An 18,600-nucleotide genomic window follows, 5' to 3' on the forward strand; every position below is an offset into this window, starting at 1 on the left:
GTACATTACAGCTCCAACCTGCTAAGAGACTTTATGCAGATGAGGAAATTTGTTGATGTTTGTCCTCCTGGAACAGGTAGCATAACATTCTCACAGGGTCCTCTGGTGACTTGTAAATCAGTAGTTTGGATGGATCCCACATTTTTCAAGAACTATACTTGACTGAAATGCCACTTTTGGAGTTAACTGTCATTGCATCTTTTTTTTCTGGATATTTGGTGAAAACAGTCAGATCTCCAGGGAGTGTGCTGGTAACAAATATTTCCAGATAGGGACATTATTTTGGTGGCTCATCCTTTTTGTATTCAATATTTTTTTTAATTAATTTTGAGTTTTTACAATGCAACAAAAGAAAAAAAATTAGAGTTTTATACAGTTTTTTTAAAAGAGTAAGTTATTTTTGGCAATCCTGTTTGACTTTTCCATCTAAAGATCATGGGTTGATTCTGAAATTAAAGGAAATGCTGGTAGTTACCGATGGAATTGTGGGCATTTTTCCTGTAAGTTTAAATTTCCAACAGCAGAGTACACACTTAAGTGGATCTAGCAAGACTAGGTCCATTAATTTGACTGAAGAATTACAGCAAAAAAAGTAAGAGTATTATTAATGACAGATTATAGTTATGTTTTGAATCATCTGTGTATCTGTTAATTTTACCACTTTTTAGTTGTTTAATGGGCATTAACAGGTTTGATACTTTTGAAAGCTGGTTAATTCACTGGTGATGAAGCTTGTTCTTGCCTCCCTGCCCCCTCCATGTGCTGAATTGCACCATACAAGACCCAGCCACTGCATAGAACTTTGCTATTACGGAGTTGGCAAGTTCAGAAGTGTTGGATCTTGAAAAGGTAACATCTTGCATGCCGTGTAGGTCAGTGATGAGCTGGCAGCAAGTTCTGACCTATACATTTGGCTCTGAATTCTCTGCCTAACTTCAAGAGGCAACATTAGGAAAAGCCATCAATACTCTGCAATTTTCTATAAAGTCAGGCTAAGTCTACAAGTTTGTTGTGAATGAAGTACAGCCTTTTTTAACTTTATACTTTTAAAGTTTCTGATGCTACATCCAAGCTGTTGATTTCATTTTTTTAAGGATCTATTTCCTTTGAAAAGAAACATAGCTGGTTGAGGAACAGAACAAGTCTCCAAACACAGTACATTCATTGGTTTCTCTAAAATTATAACTATTGTCCTTCTGAAACATTAGCTTTTGTGTTGCCTTTGCAATTTGCTGAATATCCTCCATCTGTCACCTGCTATTTGCTGGATGATTGCACTAAACTGGTCTTTTAATCATGGGATCTGTTCATCATGAAATAGCTTGCAAAACATTTCCATTAGATCAAAGGACAATATTTCTCAGAATTATGACAGTGCAAATTATGTTGTACTGATATTGCACATTAGCTCAAATGGATCTCTTCTGCTTGACAACATAGACCCAGACTTTACCATTTAGTCAAGAAAATGGCAATTCAAAAGGAAGGGTTGCATGGTTTGACTTGTTGAATATTAAGTATGTAGAATCAAATTAATACAATTGTGAATATTGCTCCTACTAATTTTAATCAGATCGTTCATTTCAACTTAGCAGGATTTAGCCATTTGGATTTTTGAACATTGGCCACCATTCTGTATAATCATGGTTGATTGTCTATCTCAATACCACATTTCTACTCTCTCACTATTGTTCACTGATGTCTCATACCTGCTGCTATCATCAGTTCTGTAATTGGTCATTATTCCACTTGTTTATGCCAAATTAAGCATTATTTACAATGAGTTTCTACAAAGAACTGGCACATGTTTACCTTACTATATTATTCTCATCAAATCCTAGCCGGAAGGAGCAGCTGGTGATTGTGAACTTTGCTTCTTTTTGATATCTGTTGTGTTTCCAAAGATGTTAACTAGACAGAGGTGCCTGTACACACTTTGTTTTAATTCAGTAAAAGTAATCAGTTTCACGTGGATATGAGCTGTATTTATTGTCTTCCATTTTATCTATTTCAAGGTGACTCACTATCAGCAATATCCACCCAATACAACCAAGGTCTATTCTTACTTTGAATGTCGTGAAAAGAGGACGGAAAATAAATCCAACAAGGTGCAATATGATGAAACTGTGTTCTATGGTTTGCAGTACATTCTGAAGAAATATCTTGCAGGTATGATTTTTTTTGAAGTATGGTCTTGATAAATTAGTACTTCTTACAATATTTGCAGTATTTATATTGAACCTCCACTACTGGCTCTGATTCTGTTTAGTCTGATATTTTCCTGTTTAGGTCAGATTAGCAATCTTCAGGTTTCAGTTGATTGCCCAGTGGCACAACTTTTAGAGCCAATGCTTCATGGTACCAGAAACCTTGGTTTAATCCTGATCTCCAGTGCTGTCTGTGTGGAGTTAGCATGCTCTCTCTGTGACACTGTTTTTCCTCTGGATGCTCTGGTTTCTTCCTATATTCCTAAGACGTGTATGTTGGTAGGTTGATTGAGCACTGTAAATTGCCCCTAGTTTGTAGTTGAATGATGGAATCCATGAGAAGCTGATAATGTAAGAATAATAATAAAAAAGATTAATGTAAATGGATGGTTGATAGTTGGTATGGACTTGATGGGTCGATGGGCCTCTATCTCTGACTCAAATAAGGCCTAACCAGATCTCTAATTCGAATCGTTTGTACTATTGTTGTTATCAGCATCAAAACAAATCCAATTTTTGGAGCAGCATCTTGCTGTCCCTTTGCATCTGATCCTGTGAGACAAAATTTATACGGGAAATCTTGCTAGGCAGACTTGTATTTTAAATTAAAGTATTGTCAAGAACACAATACAGGGGAAAATGGGAACAAGAGTAGGTCACCTGGTACACTCAAGCCTGCTCTTGTACCCCATCCACACCTTATCCCAGTTCTATATAATCATGACTGATGTACTTCTGGCCTCAGCTTCTCTGTACTAGATTCCATTACTTTCAATTCCCCAGTATTTCACAAAGTTTTAATATCTCTGATCTCACTTCCACAAATAGAGAATTCAAGAGACCTCCCCCCCCCCCCCCCCCCCACCTGCCTTTTATAAGAGGACATTTTCACATAGTTTGGATTTAAATAACTTAACCAATAACTTAACCCTAATCTTGGAACTACATCACCTTGTTTGAGGCAAGAAACATCCAAATCAAGAAAACATGATGTCAGTGTCACACTCACTTCAGATCTTGTAAGATCACTCCTTATTTTACAGAGTACAGGCCCAACTTGTTTAGCCGCATTTGATGACAGCAAGTATGAAGTTAGATGTAGAAGGTCAAATTTGAAAATGTATTAAACATTAATATTCAGAAAAATGTGTGGGGGACTTCCGGTAAGATGGCGATTGCTTAGCTGTTCCGAACTTTTGTTCTGTTACTGTCGCTATCTTTGCACTGAATGTCTCCATTTTTTAAACCTTAGTCAGGAACTTTTTCGGTACCTCTTACTTGCCTGTGAACACATCTAACTTACAATGTCTAGCAAGAGCTCTAAATCCGGGAGAAAGGAAGCTCCGGCTCTCTCAGACGAGACCCTGGCTGCGCTCGGTCAGCTCCAAGACGAAATTTTAAAGGAATTCAAAACCGCTTTCAAACAGTTGGAGGTCAAGATTGATCAAATCAACGACAAGGTGAGCAAACATGCCCAACACTTATCTCGCATCAATTCGACTTCTGAAGATTCAGAAAGTCGTGTTCGATACTTGGAGACTCTCTATTCCAGCTTGGAGGAAAAGTGTAACAAACTCCTTTTCAAAACGGTGGATCTTGAAAATCGCAGCAGACATTGCAATTTTAGAATTCTTAGATTGCCAGAGGCCACCGAACAGGGATCAACAGTGAAGTTTTTCGCCGAGTTTCTCTGTGAGATATTCGGGAAAGATTTGCTCCGGAACCCGCCTGAGCTCGAACGGGCACACCGGGTCTACGTTCCCCCCGGAATTCTGGGCAACCGCCCGCGACCAGTAATCTTGTGCTTCCATCAATACCAGGTAAAACACCGTCTGATCGTAGAGGCACGTCGCAGAGGTTCTTTTATTTTCCAGGATACAACCATTCGCTTTGTGGAAGATTTTGCACCCCAGACCTTAAAGATGCGCGCTGAGTTTAAAGGTGCAATGAAAGTGCTTTTTGATCGTGGTTTTAAACCTTCGCTTCAGTCCCCTGCTGATCTACGAATCAAACTTAACACTGGGAAATTCAAATGGTTTAAGTCAGCCAAGGAAGCTGAAGCATTTGTGGCAAGTCTTCCGGCTATCCAGTCATCTTCGGAACCCGATCAGACCTCCTAAAATGGTGGATAAGTACTTCTCATAGTAAAATTACTTTTTCTGGACTCAGACATCATTCAGACATTATTCATTGAAACTCTAAGGGCTGTTCACAATCTCTCCCTGGAATTGGTGTGTGTGTAATCTATCTTTTATTGTTGTACAACTTTATCTACAGAGTTCTACAACTGACTTTAACTTGTTTTGGAGGTTTGAAGTCTTCAGTGAAGGCCTTCCTGTTTGTTGGTTCACAGTTTAATTGCCGATCTATTTTTCCTTCTTTTTATATTTATTTATTTTATTATACTTTTTTCTTTTCTTCACCCTTTTTTTCTAATTTCTGAATTTTTTTTCTCTCTTTGTAAGTGGTTGATAAATACTCGTCTTGAATTTATAATTTTCCCCTTCCTCTCCTTTTTTTATCCCTTTTTTTTCCTTTCTCTTACTTTATTCTTCTATAATTTTTTCGCTGGCAGATTAGGTTTGGTCCTCTTCCGATTTTCTCTGTATTAAGTTTTATATTCCTGCAGAAGGTCTTCTAATCTGTAGTTATGTTTTTTTAGTGCATAAACTAGTTACTATTTATTGTAGTATTTACACGGAACTGCTGTTAATGACACAGATCTGGAAGTTGTATTCGGGTTAATTTTTTTGGTAGAGCTAGCTACTTGTTTTGGTAGCCATCTAGTTTTGGGTTGTTTGGGTGGGGTGGATTTTCTAGTTCCAACATCACTCACTGTATATATTATATCTCTTTATTGCTCAGGACATGTATATGTTTTGATTTTACGAATCTATGTTTACATCTCTGCTCCCAGACTGCTATTGTACTGCTTGACTTTTTATATGCCTTCTGCCTTTTATGCATTAGTAATGGATAATGGCTAGTGCACTTAAATTCGTGAGCTGGAACATAAAGGGATTGAATCGCCCTGTTAAAAGGAGGAAGGTATTCTCACATATCAAACAACTCAAAGCTGACATTGCTTTCTTTCATGAAACTCATATTCGTTGTTCTGATAACTCCCGGCTTTTGTCAAGGTGGGCGGGTCAGCATTTTCATTCATCCTTTACCGCTAAAGCTAGGGGTGTCTCCATTCTTATTAACTCAAATATTCCTTTTGAACTCCATAATAATATATCTGATATAAATGGCCGTTTTATTATTGTTTCTAGCAAACTATATAACACTAAAGTTGCACTAGCAAACCTGTATGCCCCCAACTTTGATGTTAATTTTTTTGAACGGTTTTTTTCCTCACTACCAGACTTAAACTCATACTCTCTTATACTGGGTGGTGACTTTAATTGTTGGTTAGATCCCAATTTGGATCGATCGTCCGCTGTTACTAGACCACCTACTAAATCTGCCTTAGCTATCCAATCGTTTCTCTCTAATTATGGTATCTCTGATATATGGCGTTTCCTCCATCCTACGGAGAGAGATTATTCTTTTTTCTCACATGTTCACCATACCTTAACTAGAATTGATTATTTCTTACTCGATAACCAACTTATCCCATTTACCCACTCTTGTGACTATCAGAGTATACTGATCTCTGACCATGCCCCAATTACTCTCTCTCTGAATTTGCCTGGTCTCCCTCAGAGGAATAAACACTGGCGGTTTGATTCAACTTTACTATCGGATGATGATTTTTTAAAATTTATTAAGGATCAGATAACCTTTTATTTTAACACTAATACATCACCTGAAGTGCCATCCCAGATTGTCTGGGATGCCATGAAAGCATATCTGAGGGGGCAAATAATCTCTTACACAGCAAATCTCAACAGAAGATCCCGTGCAGATCGATTAGACCTCATTAACCAGATTAAAGAATTGGATCAAATATATGCCCAAACTAAGAACCCTGAATTATACAAGAAGCGTGTTGAACTCCAAACTAAATTTAACCTTCTGTCCACGCAACCTGTCGAACGCCAACTTCTCAAAAGCAAGAGTCGCTTTTACATTCATGGGGATAAGTCTGGTAAATTCCTAGCCAATCAGCTGAGGCGTTCCAAAGCCAAACAACATATTACAAAGATCCGGGAGGAGAACGGAGACTTTACATCGGATCATTTAGAAATTAATGACGCATTTAAAAATTTTTATTCTCGGCTTTATTCCTCTGAATCTCTGAATGACAATATCTCTGTTGATCAATTTTTACAGAATCTGAATATCCCCTCACTTTCATCTGACTTCAAAGCCAAACTCAATGCGCCTATGTCATTAGAAGAAATATCTACTGCAATTTCTGCATTGTCCTCAGGGAAATCTCCTGGACCTGATGGGTTCCCTGTAGAATTTTACAAATCATTCTCTTCTCTTCTTTCTCCTCAGTTACTTTCAGTATTATCTGACTTGTTTAATTACGGCAAACTGCCACCCTCTTTCAGTGAGGCATCTATTATTCTTCTTTTAAAAAAGGGCAAAGACCCAACAGAGTGTTCCTTGTATAGGCTGATCTCTCTGCTCAATGTTGATGTAAAGATCTTAGCTAAAGTTTTGGCTCATAGATTAGAAACCGTCATTCCCTCCATTATCTCTGATGACCAAACAGGCTTTATTAAAACCCGTTTCCCTTTTTTTAACATTCGGCGTTTATTTAATATCTTATACTCACCTCCAACTGGGATTCCTGAATGTGTTATTTCCCTCGATGCGGAGAAAGCATTTGATCGTATAGAGTAGAACTACCTTTTTGCAGTTTTAGAAAAATTTTACCTTGGCCAAAGTTTCATCTCTTGGATCCAATTGCTGTACCTGTGTCCTACTGCCTCTGTTTTAACCAATTTTCAGAAATCCCAAGTATTTAATCTCAAACGTGGCACCCGCCAGGGATGCCCCTTAAGTCCCTTTCTCTTTGATTTGGCTATGGAACCTCTGGCAATAGCATTTCGAAACTGCCCTGAATTGACTGGGATTTGGAGAGGGGGTGTTGAGCATAAAGTTTCTCTCTATGCTGATGACTTATTACACTTTCTCTCAAATCCGTCTACATCCTTACCTCTAATGTTTTCACTTCTTGACCAGTTTAGCCAGATCTCTGGCTATAAACTTAATTTACATAAGAGTGAACTTCTCCCAATTAATAAAGAAGCACAAGAACTAACATTTCATGATCTCCCTTTTAAAGTAGTCTATAATCAATTTACTTATCTTGGAATTACAGTCACAAGGAAGTTTAAAGATCTCTTTCGTGAAAACTTTGCCAACCTTTCATATGCTATAAAACAGAGTCTGGTACAATGGTCACCTCTATCTATGTCTTTGGTAGGTCGTATTAATGTTGTTAAAATGTATGTTCTCCCCAAATTTTTATACCTATTTCAATCTATCCCAATTTTTATTCCTAAATCTTTTTTTGATTCCTTAGACTCTATTATTTTGTCATATCTGTGGCAGAATAAGCGCTCTAGAATTAATAAAATCCATCTCCAAAAATCAAAAAAAGAGGGTGGCATGGCTTTATCTAACTTTCGTTTATATTATTGGGCAGCTAATACACGTTGTGCTACCTTCTGGTCTTTCTTCCATGGCCAACCCGAGTGCCCTAACTGGGTGGCGATGGAGCTAAGCTCCACCAAAGAATTATCTATCTCTGCACTTCTTGGCTCTGCACTCCCTAGTAGTCTGCCCAGATCAATAGCTAATCCTCTTGTTAAACACACTTTGCGTATATGGGCTCAGATCAGGAAATGCTATGGTTTCCAGGGGTTTTCCGTTTCCAGCCCTATTGCTCATAATCACCTTTTTTTACCTACTACATACGATTCAGCATTCCAGGTTTGGTATAGGAAGGGCATTAGACATTTTGAAGATCTTTTCATTGATAATCGCTTCGCTTCTTTTCAGCAGCTCTCTGTTAAGTTCAATCTGCCCAATGCTCATTTTTTCAGATATCTCCAAATCCGACACTTTATTGCTCCTTTAATTCCTAACTTCCCTGAAATGCCTGCGAAAAATGCTATGGACCTATTTCTTTCCATGAATCCACTAGGTAAAGGCTTAATATCAATCATCCGAGATAAACTAGTGGCCTTATGACGGGCCCCCATGGATAAAATCAAAAGAGCCTGGGAGCAGGATTTAAATATCTCCTTATCTGAGGAGAGCTGGGATTCAGTTCTCAAATCAGTTAACTCAACCTCTCTTTGTGCTCGCCACTGCCTTTTACAGTTTAAGATTGTTCATAGAGCCCATATGTCTAAATCTAAACTATCTCGATTCTACCCTAGTGTTAGTCCGCTCTGTGATAAATGCAAGAGGGGCGTGGCCTCTCTCATCCATATGTACTGGTTCTGTCCTAGCTTGGAGAAATTCTGGAAAGATGTCTTCACTACGTTATCGTGTATTCTGAATCAGCACCTAGAACCAAACCCCTTAATTGCTCTGTTTGGTTTTTGGGGCGAGACAGATTTATGTCTGGGTCCGACCAAATGCCGAATATTATCCTTTGCCTCTCTTCTGGCTAGACGCTTGATCCTCCTCAGATGGAGAGATGCTGCCCCGCCCACTCATGCTCAATGGCTTAACGACATCATGGCCTGTTTGGACCTCGAAAAAATTCATTATTCAGTTCTCAATTCGGATCTAAAGTTCCATAAGGTCTGGGGACCTTTTATCGAGTACTTTCATAACCTTCCTCTTGACTAGGGTTTTTTTTCTCTTCGGTCCCTTGCTTTCGGCTCCTTTTTTTTTCTGGTAGAAGGCATTATTATTCTCTGTTGCTGAGTGTATTCACAGTCTGGGAGTTTGGCTGTCCTGACTTATACTCTCTATATTGTGTTGTGGTTGGTCTGGAGATGCTGTTGTTTTTTTCTTTTGTTGTGGGGCTTGGGGAGGACACTAAGCTTACTTGTCTTTAATTTAGGTGCTTTTTTTTTGCTAAATTCTCTTCCTTTGTAACAAATTGTTATTGTATGCTTAATTTTGCACTGTTTTAATGTTCCTCATTGGGATTTGGGGTTTTTAATTTGTAAAATGTTTTGAAAAACTAATAAAAAATTTAAAAAAAAGAAAAATGTGTGGGAGTTGAGTGAAGGACAGAATATTTGAGGGTGATGCACATCAGTTGTCCAACATCTACTTCAAGAATCAAGATTCCATGTGCAAGTTAATTATCAGAGACATAACATTTTTTTGGTCAATTAATATATTACTTAATGAGGAATTCACCAATTCTTTAGTTTTATCTAAGTTATGGTACTTATTAGCTTCTCAATAATCTCCTCTTGTTTGTTCTTATTTAAATCTGTTGTTTTATTTATCTAAGTTTTCCAGCGTTTGTAGTTTTGTTTCTTGATGTGGAGGCACAGGAGACTGCAGATGCTGAATTAACAAGTAAAATGCAGGAGGCATTCAGCAGGTCAGGCTGAATGTATGTGTAGAGTGAAATGGACAGTCAATATTTATTTTGTGGTCACTTCATCTAGGTTGCGAGTCTTGACCCAAAAAGGTGATTGAATACTTTTCTCCACAAATGCTACTTGACCCTCTGATTTTCTTGATCAATTTGATGGACTTGTGTTGTATGTTTTCTTATAAATGACAACATTGTCAGTCTATTTGCTCTAACCAAGCTGTTTTCATTTTTTAGACTTCAACCAGGTCTCCCCTCAATCTCCTTTTGTAGAAAGAAATCCCATCTCTTAAGTATTGATGTTGGTGAGGCTGCATTGCAGCCTGTATCTTTGAGCTAAAATTGTAGATCTGAAGGCATAACATTAGAAGAATGAAATACTGGAAGCTGCTGCCTGATTTGCCTGGTATAAGTACTCATAGCATTGCCATTGTCCCTGGTACATTTTATTTCTTTATCCAACATGGAACAGGCCCTTGCAGCCCAATGAGCCATACCCCCCAGTAACCCACCTATTTAACCCTAGCCAAATCACAGGACAATTTACAATAACCAGTAAGCCTACTAATTAGTTTGTCTTGAGAAAACAATATTGGGAGTTGGGAAGGAAGCTGAGAAGCAGGACCTTCTTGAGATTGCTGCCTGTGCCAAGTGACAATGAGGATAGGAATAGAAAGAGGTGGCAGGTAGATGCACGGCTGAAGAATTGGAGCGGGGGCAGGGATTCAGATTTCTGGATAACTGGGACCTCTTCTGCAGTAAGTGGGGCTTGTACAAAAGGGACAGGTTGCACTTGAATCGGAGGGGGACAAATATTCTGGTGGGCAGATTTACTAGAGCTGTTGGGTGCTTTAAACTAATATGGCAGTGGGATGGGAACCAATTTGATAGAGCTGAGAATGATCCAGCAAGTTTGCAAGTAGATGATGGATGTAACGTGAATGTAAGGACGGACAAGCCAATGATTGGGTACAGATGCAGACAGTGTAAAGAGTTAAATTGTACCACAGAGGCAAAATTCAAAAGGGTGAAGACTGCAGGACTGTTGTATTTAAATGTGTGTAGCATTCAGAATAAGGTGGATGAACTCATGGTGCAATTAGAGATTGGTTGGTATGATGTTGTGGGCATCACTGAGTTGTGGCTGAAAGTAGGCCATAGTTGGGACTTGATATCAAAGGGTGTACTTCGTATCGAAAGGACAGGCAGGAAAACATGAGCAGTGTTACTCTGTTGGTAAGAGATGGAATTACATCTTTAAAGGAGTGACACAGAGTCAGAGAATGTTGAATCTTTGTGGATGGAGTTAAGAAACAGCAGGGGTAAAAAGAACATCATGGGTATCATATATAACCCTCCAGATAGTGACCTCCAAACAATGATATGTAGGGTTGAGATTGCAAAGGGAGCTGGAGGTGTTACAATTGTAACGGGGGACTTCAGTATGCAAGGGGATTGGGAGGATTGGGAAAATCAGGTTGGTGTTGAATCGCAAGAGAGGAAATTTGTTGAATGCCTATGAGATGGCTTTTTAGAGCATCTTATGCTTGAGTGTACATAACCCAGATATTATTAGGGAGCTTAATGTAAAGGAATCCTTAGGAGGCCGTGATCATAATATGATTGAATTCGTACTGCAGTTTGAGAGTGAGAAGCATAAGTCACATATACCAGTATCACAATGGAATAAAGAGAACAACAGAAATGGCAGATGAACTTAATGGATAGTTTCCATCTGTCACTACTGTGAAAAACACGACCAGTGTGCCAGCTGTCCATAGGTGTTGGGGAGCAGGAGTGAGTGTCATTGCTATTACAAAGGAAAAAAGTACTAGGCAAACTCAAAAGTCGTAAGGTGGATAAGTCACCTGGACCAGAAAGACTACATCCTGGAGTCCTGAGAGAGGTTGCTGAAGAGATGAGATGCATTGGTCATGATCTTAAAGAATCACTTGATTCTGGCATGGTCTTGGAGGACTGGAAAATTGCAAATGTCATTCCACTCTTTAAGATGCGAAGAAGACAAAAGGAGGGAAATGATATGGCAGTTAGCCTGACCTCAGCGGTTGGGAAAGTGTTGGGCTCTATTATTAAGGATGAGGTTTTGGGGTGCTTGGAGATTATTGATAAAATAAGTCAAAATCAGCATGGTTTCTGTAAAGAGAAATCTTGCCTGACAAATCTATCCAAGCTCTTTGAAGAAGTAACAAGCAGGGTGGACAAAGGAGAGGCAGTAGATGTAATTGACTTAGATTTTTGAAGGCATTTGATAAGGTGCCACACTTAAGGCTGCTTAACCAAATCAGATCAAATGATGTTACGGGAAAGATACTGGCCTGGATACTAGATAGAGGACTGGTTGACAGGCAGGAGGCAGTGAGAGGGAATAAAGGAGGCCTTTTCTGGTTGATTGTCAGTGACCAGTGGTGTTCCTCGGGCGTCAGTATTGGGACTGCTACTTTTCACATTGTTTGTCAATTATTTGGATAATTGAATTGATGGCTTTGTGGCAAAGATTGCAGATGATATGAAGGTAGGTGGAGGAGTTGGTAGTGCTGAGGAAGCAATGCAATTGCAGCAGGAACTAGAAAATTGGAAGAATGGGCAATAAAGTGGCAGATGGAATACAGTGTTAGAAAATGTATGAAAATGCATTTTGGTAAGAGAACAATAGTATGGAATATTCTCTAGATAGGGAGAGGGTTCAAACATCAGCAGTGCAGAGGGACTTGGGAGTCCTCATGCAAGACTCCCAGAAGGCTAATTTACAGATTTATTGCAGTCTGTGGTTAAGAAGGCATATGCAATGTTGGCATTTATTTGAAGGGGAATAGAATATAAAAGCAAGGAGATAATGCTGAGGCTTTATTAAACAGTAGTCAGGCTGTACTTGGAGTATTGTCAACAGTTTTGGGCCCCGTGTCTCAGAAAGGATGCATTGTCGTTGGAGAGAATCCAGAGGAAGTTCACAAGGATGATTCCTGGAATGAAGGGGTTAACACAGGGGTGGGCAATCTTTTTGACTTGTGGGCCACAAAGGGTTCTAAAATTTGACAGGGGGGCCGGACCAGGAGCAGATGGACGGAGTGTTTTGGTAATACACCTCATAAGAGAAAATAAAATATCATGGGACATGTAGAAAACGTGCTTTAATTTCAATTGAAAATGAACAAATGCATTACAACAAAATATCTGTCTTTGAAGTCCCATGGTATTTAGCTATTTATTGAAATGACTTTTAAAACACTGAAAATTAAATGAATAAAATCCAGCTTTTTTTAATAGTAACAGTTATTATTTTAAAGCACTGAAAATTCTGTTATCCTTCAAGATATTATCATCATCACTCTCCTCCTGACTGTCTTTATTTCAAAAATGGTAGGAGATGCAGGTCTACTTGTCCTGCTCCTTCTTATTCAATTGTCCCCTGTGCCAAAACTCAACAACGACCAGCACAATGACGGAACAGTGACAGCGCGCCAGTATGCGGAGCCCGTTATTTGATCTGGAGCGCAATTTTTATTTTGAGAACGTACGTGCACCTGCGCACTACTCATGTCCATCACTTAACAGAAATGACATGTAACATGTAAGGCCTATTGAAAAAAAATTTTCAAATGCATTTTTTACATAACACAACGAAGAAACTTATTTTTAATTTCAGTGGGAACAGTGTTGTTGGTCTCCCTTTTTAGCCAGTGCATCAAAGTCTGGATTTAGTTTTGTTGTGGCGATTCTCAGGATGGATCTGAGGTGTTGGTCAGTTAACTTGGATCTGTGGCTGGCTTTGTTGATGTTCATGACGCTGAACGCCTGTTCACACAAATAGGTCTAGCCGAACAAAGAGTAAAGCGCAAATGTGGAGTAATATGCTGCACCTCAACAAAGGTCAATGTATATAGAGTGTGTCATCTATTGGGAAAACGCCAGAATTGCGGGGAAAAAACGTTAACAAGGTTTATTAATATAATTTCATCAAGTTCTGCGGGTAGTTTGCCCATGCCTGGGTTAACATGTGAAGAGTGTTTGACAGCTTTGGGCCTGTACTCACTGGAATTTTTAAGAATGTGTGGGGACTTCATTGCTTCATTGATACCTACCGAATGTTGAAAGGACTAGATAGGGTGGATGTTTACTATGTTGGGGGTATCCAGAACACAGACTTAAAATTGAGGGACGACCTTTTAGAACAGAGGTAAGGTGGAAATTTTAAAGCCAGAGAGAAGTGAATCTGTGGAATGCTCTGCCACAGATTGCAGTGGAGACCAAGTCCGTGAGTATAAGGCAGAAGTTGATATTTCCCTAATCGGTCAGGGCATCAAAGGATATGGCAAGAAGGCAGATGTATGGGGTTGAGTGGGATCCGGGCATCAGCCATGATGGGAATGGCAGAACAGACATGATAGGCAGAATGGCCAAATTCTGCTCGTGTGTCTTATGGTCTTTGGTTTGTTGGAGGACACCAGATCACCCAGAGGAAACTCGTGTAGTCATGAGGCGAACATATGAACTTCTTGCAGGTGGCACTGGAATTGAACTCTTGACGCCCCAAGTTGTAATAGCATCATGCTAATGTCATGCTATTGTGGTGGTTTGGGTAATGACATCTTATTACCCACTTCTGCCTTAAATTTCAGAATGCGGGATCTATACTCCTCTCAGCACGTGCTATTTCCAATTTGCTGTCTTTAACCTTTCACATGTTCTGCAGACATATCCGTTCAGTCCAGAGAGCGCTGAGTTAGCCCAATATGGGTACTTCCTTTCTCAAGCCCTGTCTGTTTGATCAGTTCTGCACTGCTACTCGAATTTGGATGTTCCATGATGTTGAGGTTTAGAGCAGGAACAGGACACTTCAGAATGATTCACCAGTGGTGAATTTGCAGATAGCAAGTAGTTTAGAAAGGTAACAATGTTATCATTTATTGCAGTAGAAATGAAGGGAAGTTGTCTTTCGGTTATATAGGGCAGTGGTCCCCAACCACCGGGCCGCAAAGCATGTGCTACTGGGCCGCGAGGAAATATGATTTGGCGGTATGAAACGATATGTCAGCTGCATCTTTCCTCATTCCGTCACACCCACTGTTGAACTTGAACGCACGCGAGGTCATTACACGTGCAAGGTCATCAGTCGGTCTTTACCCGACAACCACTCGATGAGTGAAAAACGAACAGCGCTTGAGAGTTTCTTTGGAAGAGGCGGTAGGGGATATAAAAGGCCTAACGATGATGATAACGCAGAGACAGCTGAGGCAGAGACTGCCAAAAAAAAAGCTTCCTTCAACAGAAAATACAACGAGTCGTACATAAAATATGGCTTTAATGCAACCAGTGACTAGCATGCTCTAAGCCCCCTGTGTTTGATATGTGGAGACAAGCTGGCTAATGAGGCAATGAAGCCCTCAAAGCTGCTTCAGCACCTTGAGTCCAAGCACCTGGCACCTAAAGACAAACCCGTTGAGTTTTTTGAGCAGAAAAAACATGAGCAAGTGGAACAGAAGCAAGTGCTGAGAGCCACCACCTCCACAAATGCTGCTGCTCTGAGAGCATCGTACTTAGTTGTTAGCCGTATTGCTCAGGCTAAGAAGCCCTTTACTGTTGGTGAAGAATTGATCCTGCCTGCTGCCAAGGGCATGTTCCGTGAAGTTGGGAGAAGCTGCAGCTAACAAGATGGCACAAGTTTCTCTTTCAGCTACCACAGTTTCAATGACATAAAGGAGTACATCAAAGCACAGCTGTTGGAATGGCTTAATGAGTCACCATGGCATGCTATCCAGGTTGACAAGTCTACCAATGTCGACAACAAGGCAATACTGCTGGTTTATGTGCGATATATATTTCAAGACAATGTGCACAAGGATATGTTGTGTGCACTGCCGCTTCCAACTAACACAACTGGGGCAGAACTACTCAAGTCTTTGAGTGACTACATGTCAGGCAAACTGAACTGGTCATTCTGTGTTGGAATATGCACTGACAGGGCTGCAGCTATGACTGGACAGCTGTCTGGTTTCACTACCCAAGTTAAAAGAGGTTGCTCCTGAATGCCAGTCTACACAGTGTCATACACAGGGAAATACTGGCTAGCCAAAAAATGTCACCTGACTTTAACAGTGTATTGAGTGTTGTCGTTGAAGTTATCAATCACATCAAAGCAAAAGCCTTTAACTCATGTCTATTTGAGCAGCTTTGTGAGAAAATGGATGCAGAGCACAAACGCCTTCTCTGACACACTGAAGTCAACTGGCTATCAAGGGGGAGAGCCCTGGCCAGGGCTTTTGAGTTGAGAGAGCCACTACAGAGATTTCTTTCAGGAAAAAAGTCACCACTGGCAGCACACTTCAGTGACGAGGAGTGGAGAGCAAAACTCGCTTATCTGTGTGACATCTTCAACTTGCTCAGTGAATTCAAATTGTCACTTCAGAGGAGAATGATGACTGTCTTCAAGCTGACAGATAAAGTGCCTGCTTTCAAAACCAAACTGGAACTGTGGGGAAGGCAAGTGGACAGGGGCATATTTGACGTGTTCCCAACATTAGCTGGGATTTTGGGAGAGACTGAGGCTGCACCGTCCTTCTCACAGCTGGTGCGCGATCACCTGTCTTCGCTGTCGAAAGAATTTGAGCATTACTTCCCAACCACAAATGACCTAAGATGTGCAAAGGAATGGGTCCGTGACCCATTTGTGAACGTCCCCGGTGAATCATCCATGTCAGCACAGGAAGAAGATCAACTCCTCGAGCTGGCAAATGACGGTGGGCTGAAAAGTATGTTTGACATAACATCTCTGCCGGCAATCTGGATCAAAGTCAAGGCTGAATATCCTGAGATAGCCACGAAAGCACTGAGAACATGTCTTCCATTTCCAACATCATATCTCTGTGAAGCAGGGTTTTCTGTAAAAAAAAAATGCAATGAAAATTAAATTGCGGAATAGACTGGACATAAGAAACCCCCTTCGAGTATCGCTGTCTCCCATCACCCCTCAATGGGACCATCTTGTTGCAGGGAAACAAGCCCAGGGCTCCCACTGATTCAGCGATATTGGTGTGTTGCAATGATTTTATATGTTCATACAAGGAAAATATGCACTGTGTGTTTAATATCCAGACGTTACTTAAAATGTTACGATGCTATTGACTTATAAGTGACATATTTGACTTATCACTATATTCATGCGAGCATATGTGCTGTGTTTAATATTGAATTTGTTAGATAAACCCTTTTAGAAATTAAATTGAGTGTATTAGTTACTTATCCCTGACTTATAGTTAACTTATCACCTATATTTTGGTCATGATTAACACTCCCACCCAATTTGGCCGGTCTGCAAGAATATTGTCAATATTAAACCAGTCTGTGGTGCAAAAAAGTTGGTGACCCCGATATAGGGCATTGGCCATATCATATCTGGAGTATAGTTTACCATATTGGTTTCCTGGGTTAAAGATGCTAATGTATCAGGAATAGTTCAAGAAAAGTTAATAGGCTAATACCTGGAATAGTATCTTTCTAAGAGGAGTTTGGTCAGTTAGATTTGTATCGTTGGCAATTTAGAAGAGTAGAATGATGTAGGATCATGAGGGGCCTTGATAAAGTGATTGTGGAGAGATGATGCCATAGATGCTAGCTGACCTGTGTGTTTGCTGTGGAAAGATGATTCCTCTTGTGAGAGAATGCAGAAATGAGTGTCACTATTTTGAAAACGAGTTGCCCAAATTGTTATCTGCTTAAGATAGATAAGACTGTATTTTCTGAGGGTTAAGAGTACCGGAAACTATCTTCCTGAAAAGTTGTTGGGGGTATAATAATACTTCTGAAGGAGCTGGGTTCTTAATAAGCAGGGTGTGAAATGTTCCTGTGGATAGACAAAAATGCAGAGTTCTTAGACTCCTATGGAGAATTTCCATGATAATGGCCCTTGAAAGAAATTTGTATTCAGTTGCTTCTGCTCAACTCTTCCTCATAAGACAACCCCCTATGTTCAAATCAACCCCTGAACTGCTTCCAGATGGTAAATATGGCTTTGTAAAAGTGATGGGGCAAACTGTATTCAGCGCTCCCTATGAACAGTTGTTTTCAGAACTGTTGAAAGACTTTCCTACGTTTGTCACCTTAATTACTTACTGATCATACTTGTTTGTATGCTGCTTTCATACAGTCTTGTGTCTGAGGACAACAATGTTTACCTTTTCATTGAAACAATAGTCTTATTTGTTTTCTTGTTATTTAATATGGATAGCCTGAAAATTTCCCTCATTGTATTTTATTTAACTATTTACTTATTAAATGCAATTTATATCCCATTATTTTTTCAACAGACCTACTCAGCAAATTTAGCTGCATCATGTCAACCTGAAAACAGCTTATTTCTTGTCCAATTCTCTGCCCATGTTAATACAATGCTCCATGTACCATAAGCTCTTATTTCCTACAGTAATCTTTTGTGGTTCTTTAATGAATACTTTTTGGAAATCTGAGCATGCATCTGAAGTTTTACCTTTACCCACCTTGATAACATCTATAAAAGTTTTTATTAATTTGTCATGATCTACTTCCCTTTGATTTAAAAAAAACACTTAGACCCTGCTTCATTATTTGGATATTATAAATGTACTGTTATGACTAGTTTTATGATGAACTCCAGCTATTCCACAAATGAGTTGTTTTGCTAAATAATTTATAATTTATTGCTTCTTGTCTTGGTCCATTCTTGAACAGGATGTTGCATTTATAGTTTTCCAAGATGGTTACAGAATCTCCACATGGTTTTGGAAAATCTGTTATTCAGTGCATCGTAAATCAGCCAGTCATCATACTCCGAGGACTTGCAAATTAGAAGTAGCCCATTCTGCTTCAAAGCCTGTTCCTCAATTAAGTTGACCATTACTGATCTGCTTGTAACTTAATTATGTACCTCCC

At 39.6% G+C, this 18,600-nt stretch overlaps 1 protein-coding gene across 1 annotated transcript in view; it reads left to right on the forward strand.

The window, feature by feature from the left end:
* Positions 1–18,600, forward strand: part of nampt1 (nicotinamide phosphoribosyltransferase 1) — a 52,833-nt gene that overhangs the window by 6,942 nt on the left and 27,291 nt on the right. Inside the window, exon 2 of the mRNA XM_059977858.1 lies at positions 2,016–2,169. Coding sequence (XP_059833841.1) covers positions 2,016–2,169 — 154 coding nt within the window. The remainder of the gene's footprint in view (positions 1–2,015; positions 2,170–18,600) is intronic.

The sequence above is a fragment of the Hypanus sabinus genome, chromosome 8, assembly GCF_030144855.1.
Source record: "Hypanus sabinus isolate sHypSab1 chromosome 8, sHypSab1.hap1, whole genome shotgun sequence".
NCBI lineage: Eukaryota > Metazoa > Chordata > Chondrichthyes > Myliobatiformes > Dasyatidae > Hypanus > Hypanus sabinus.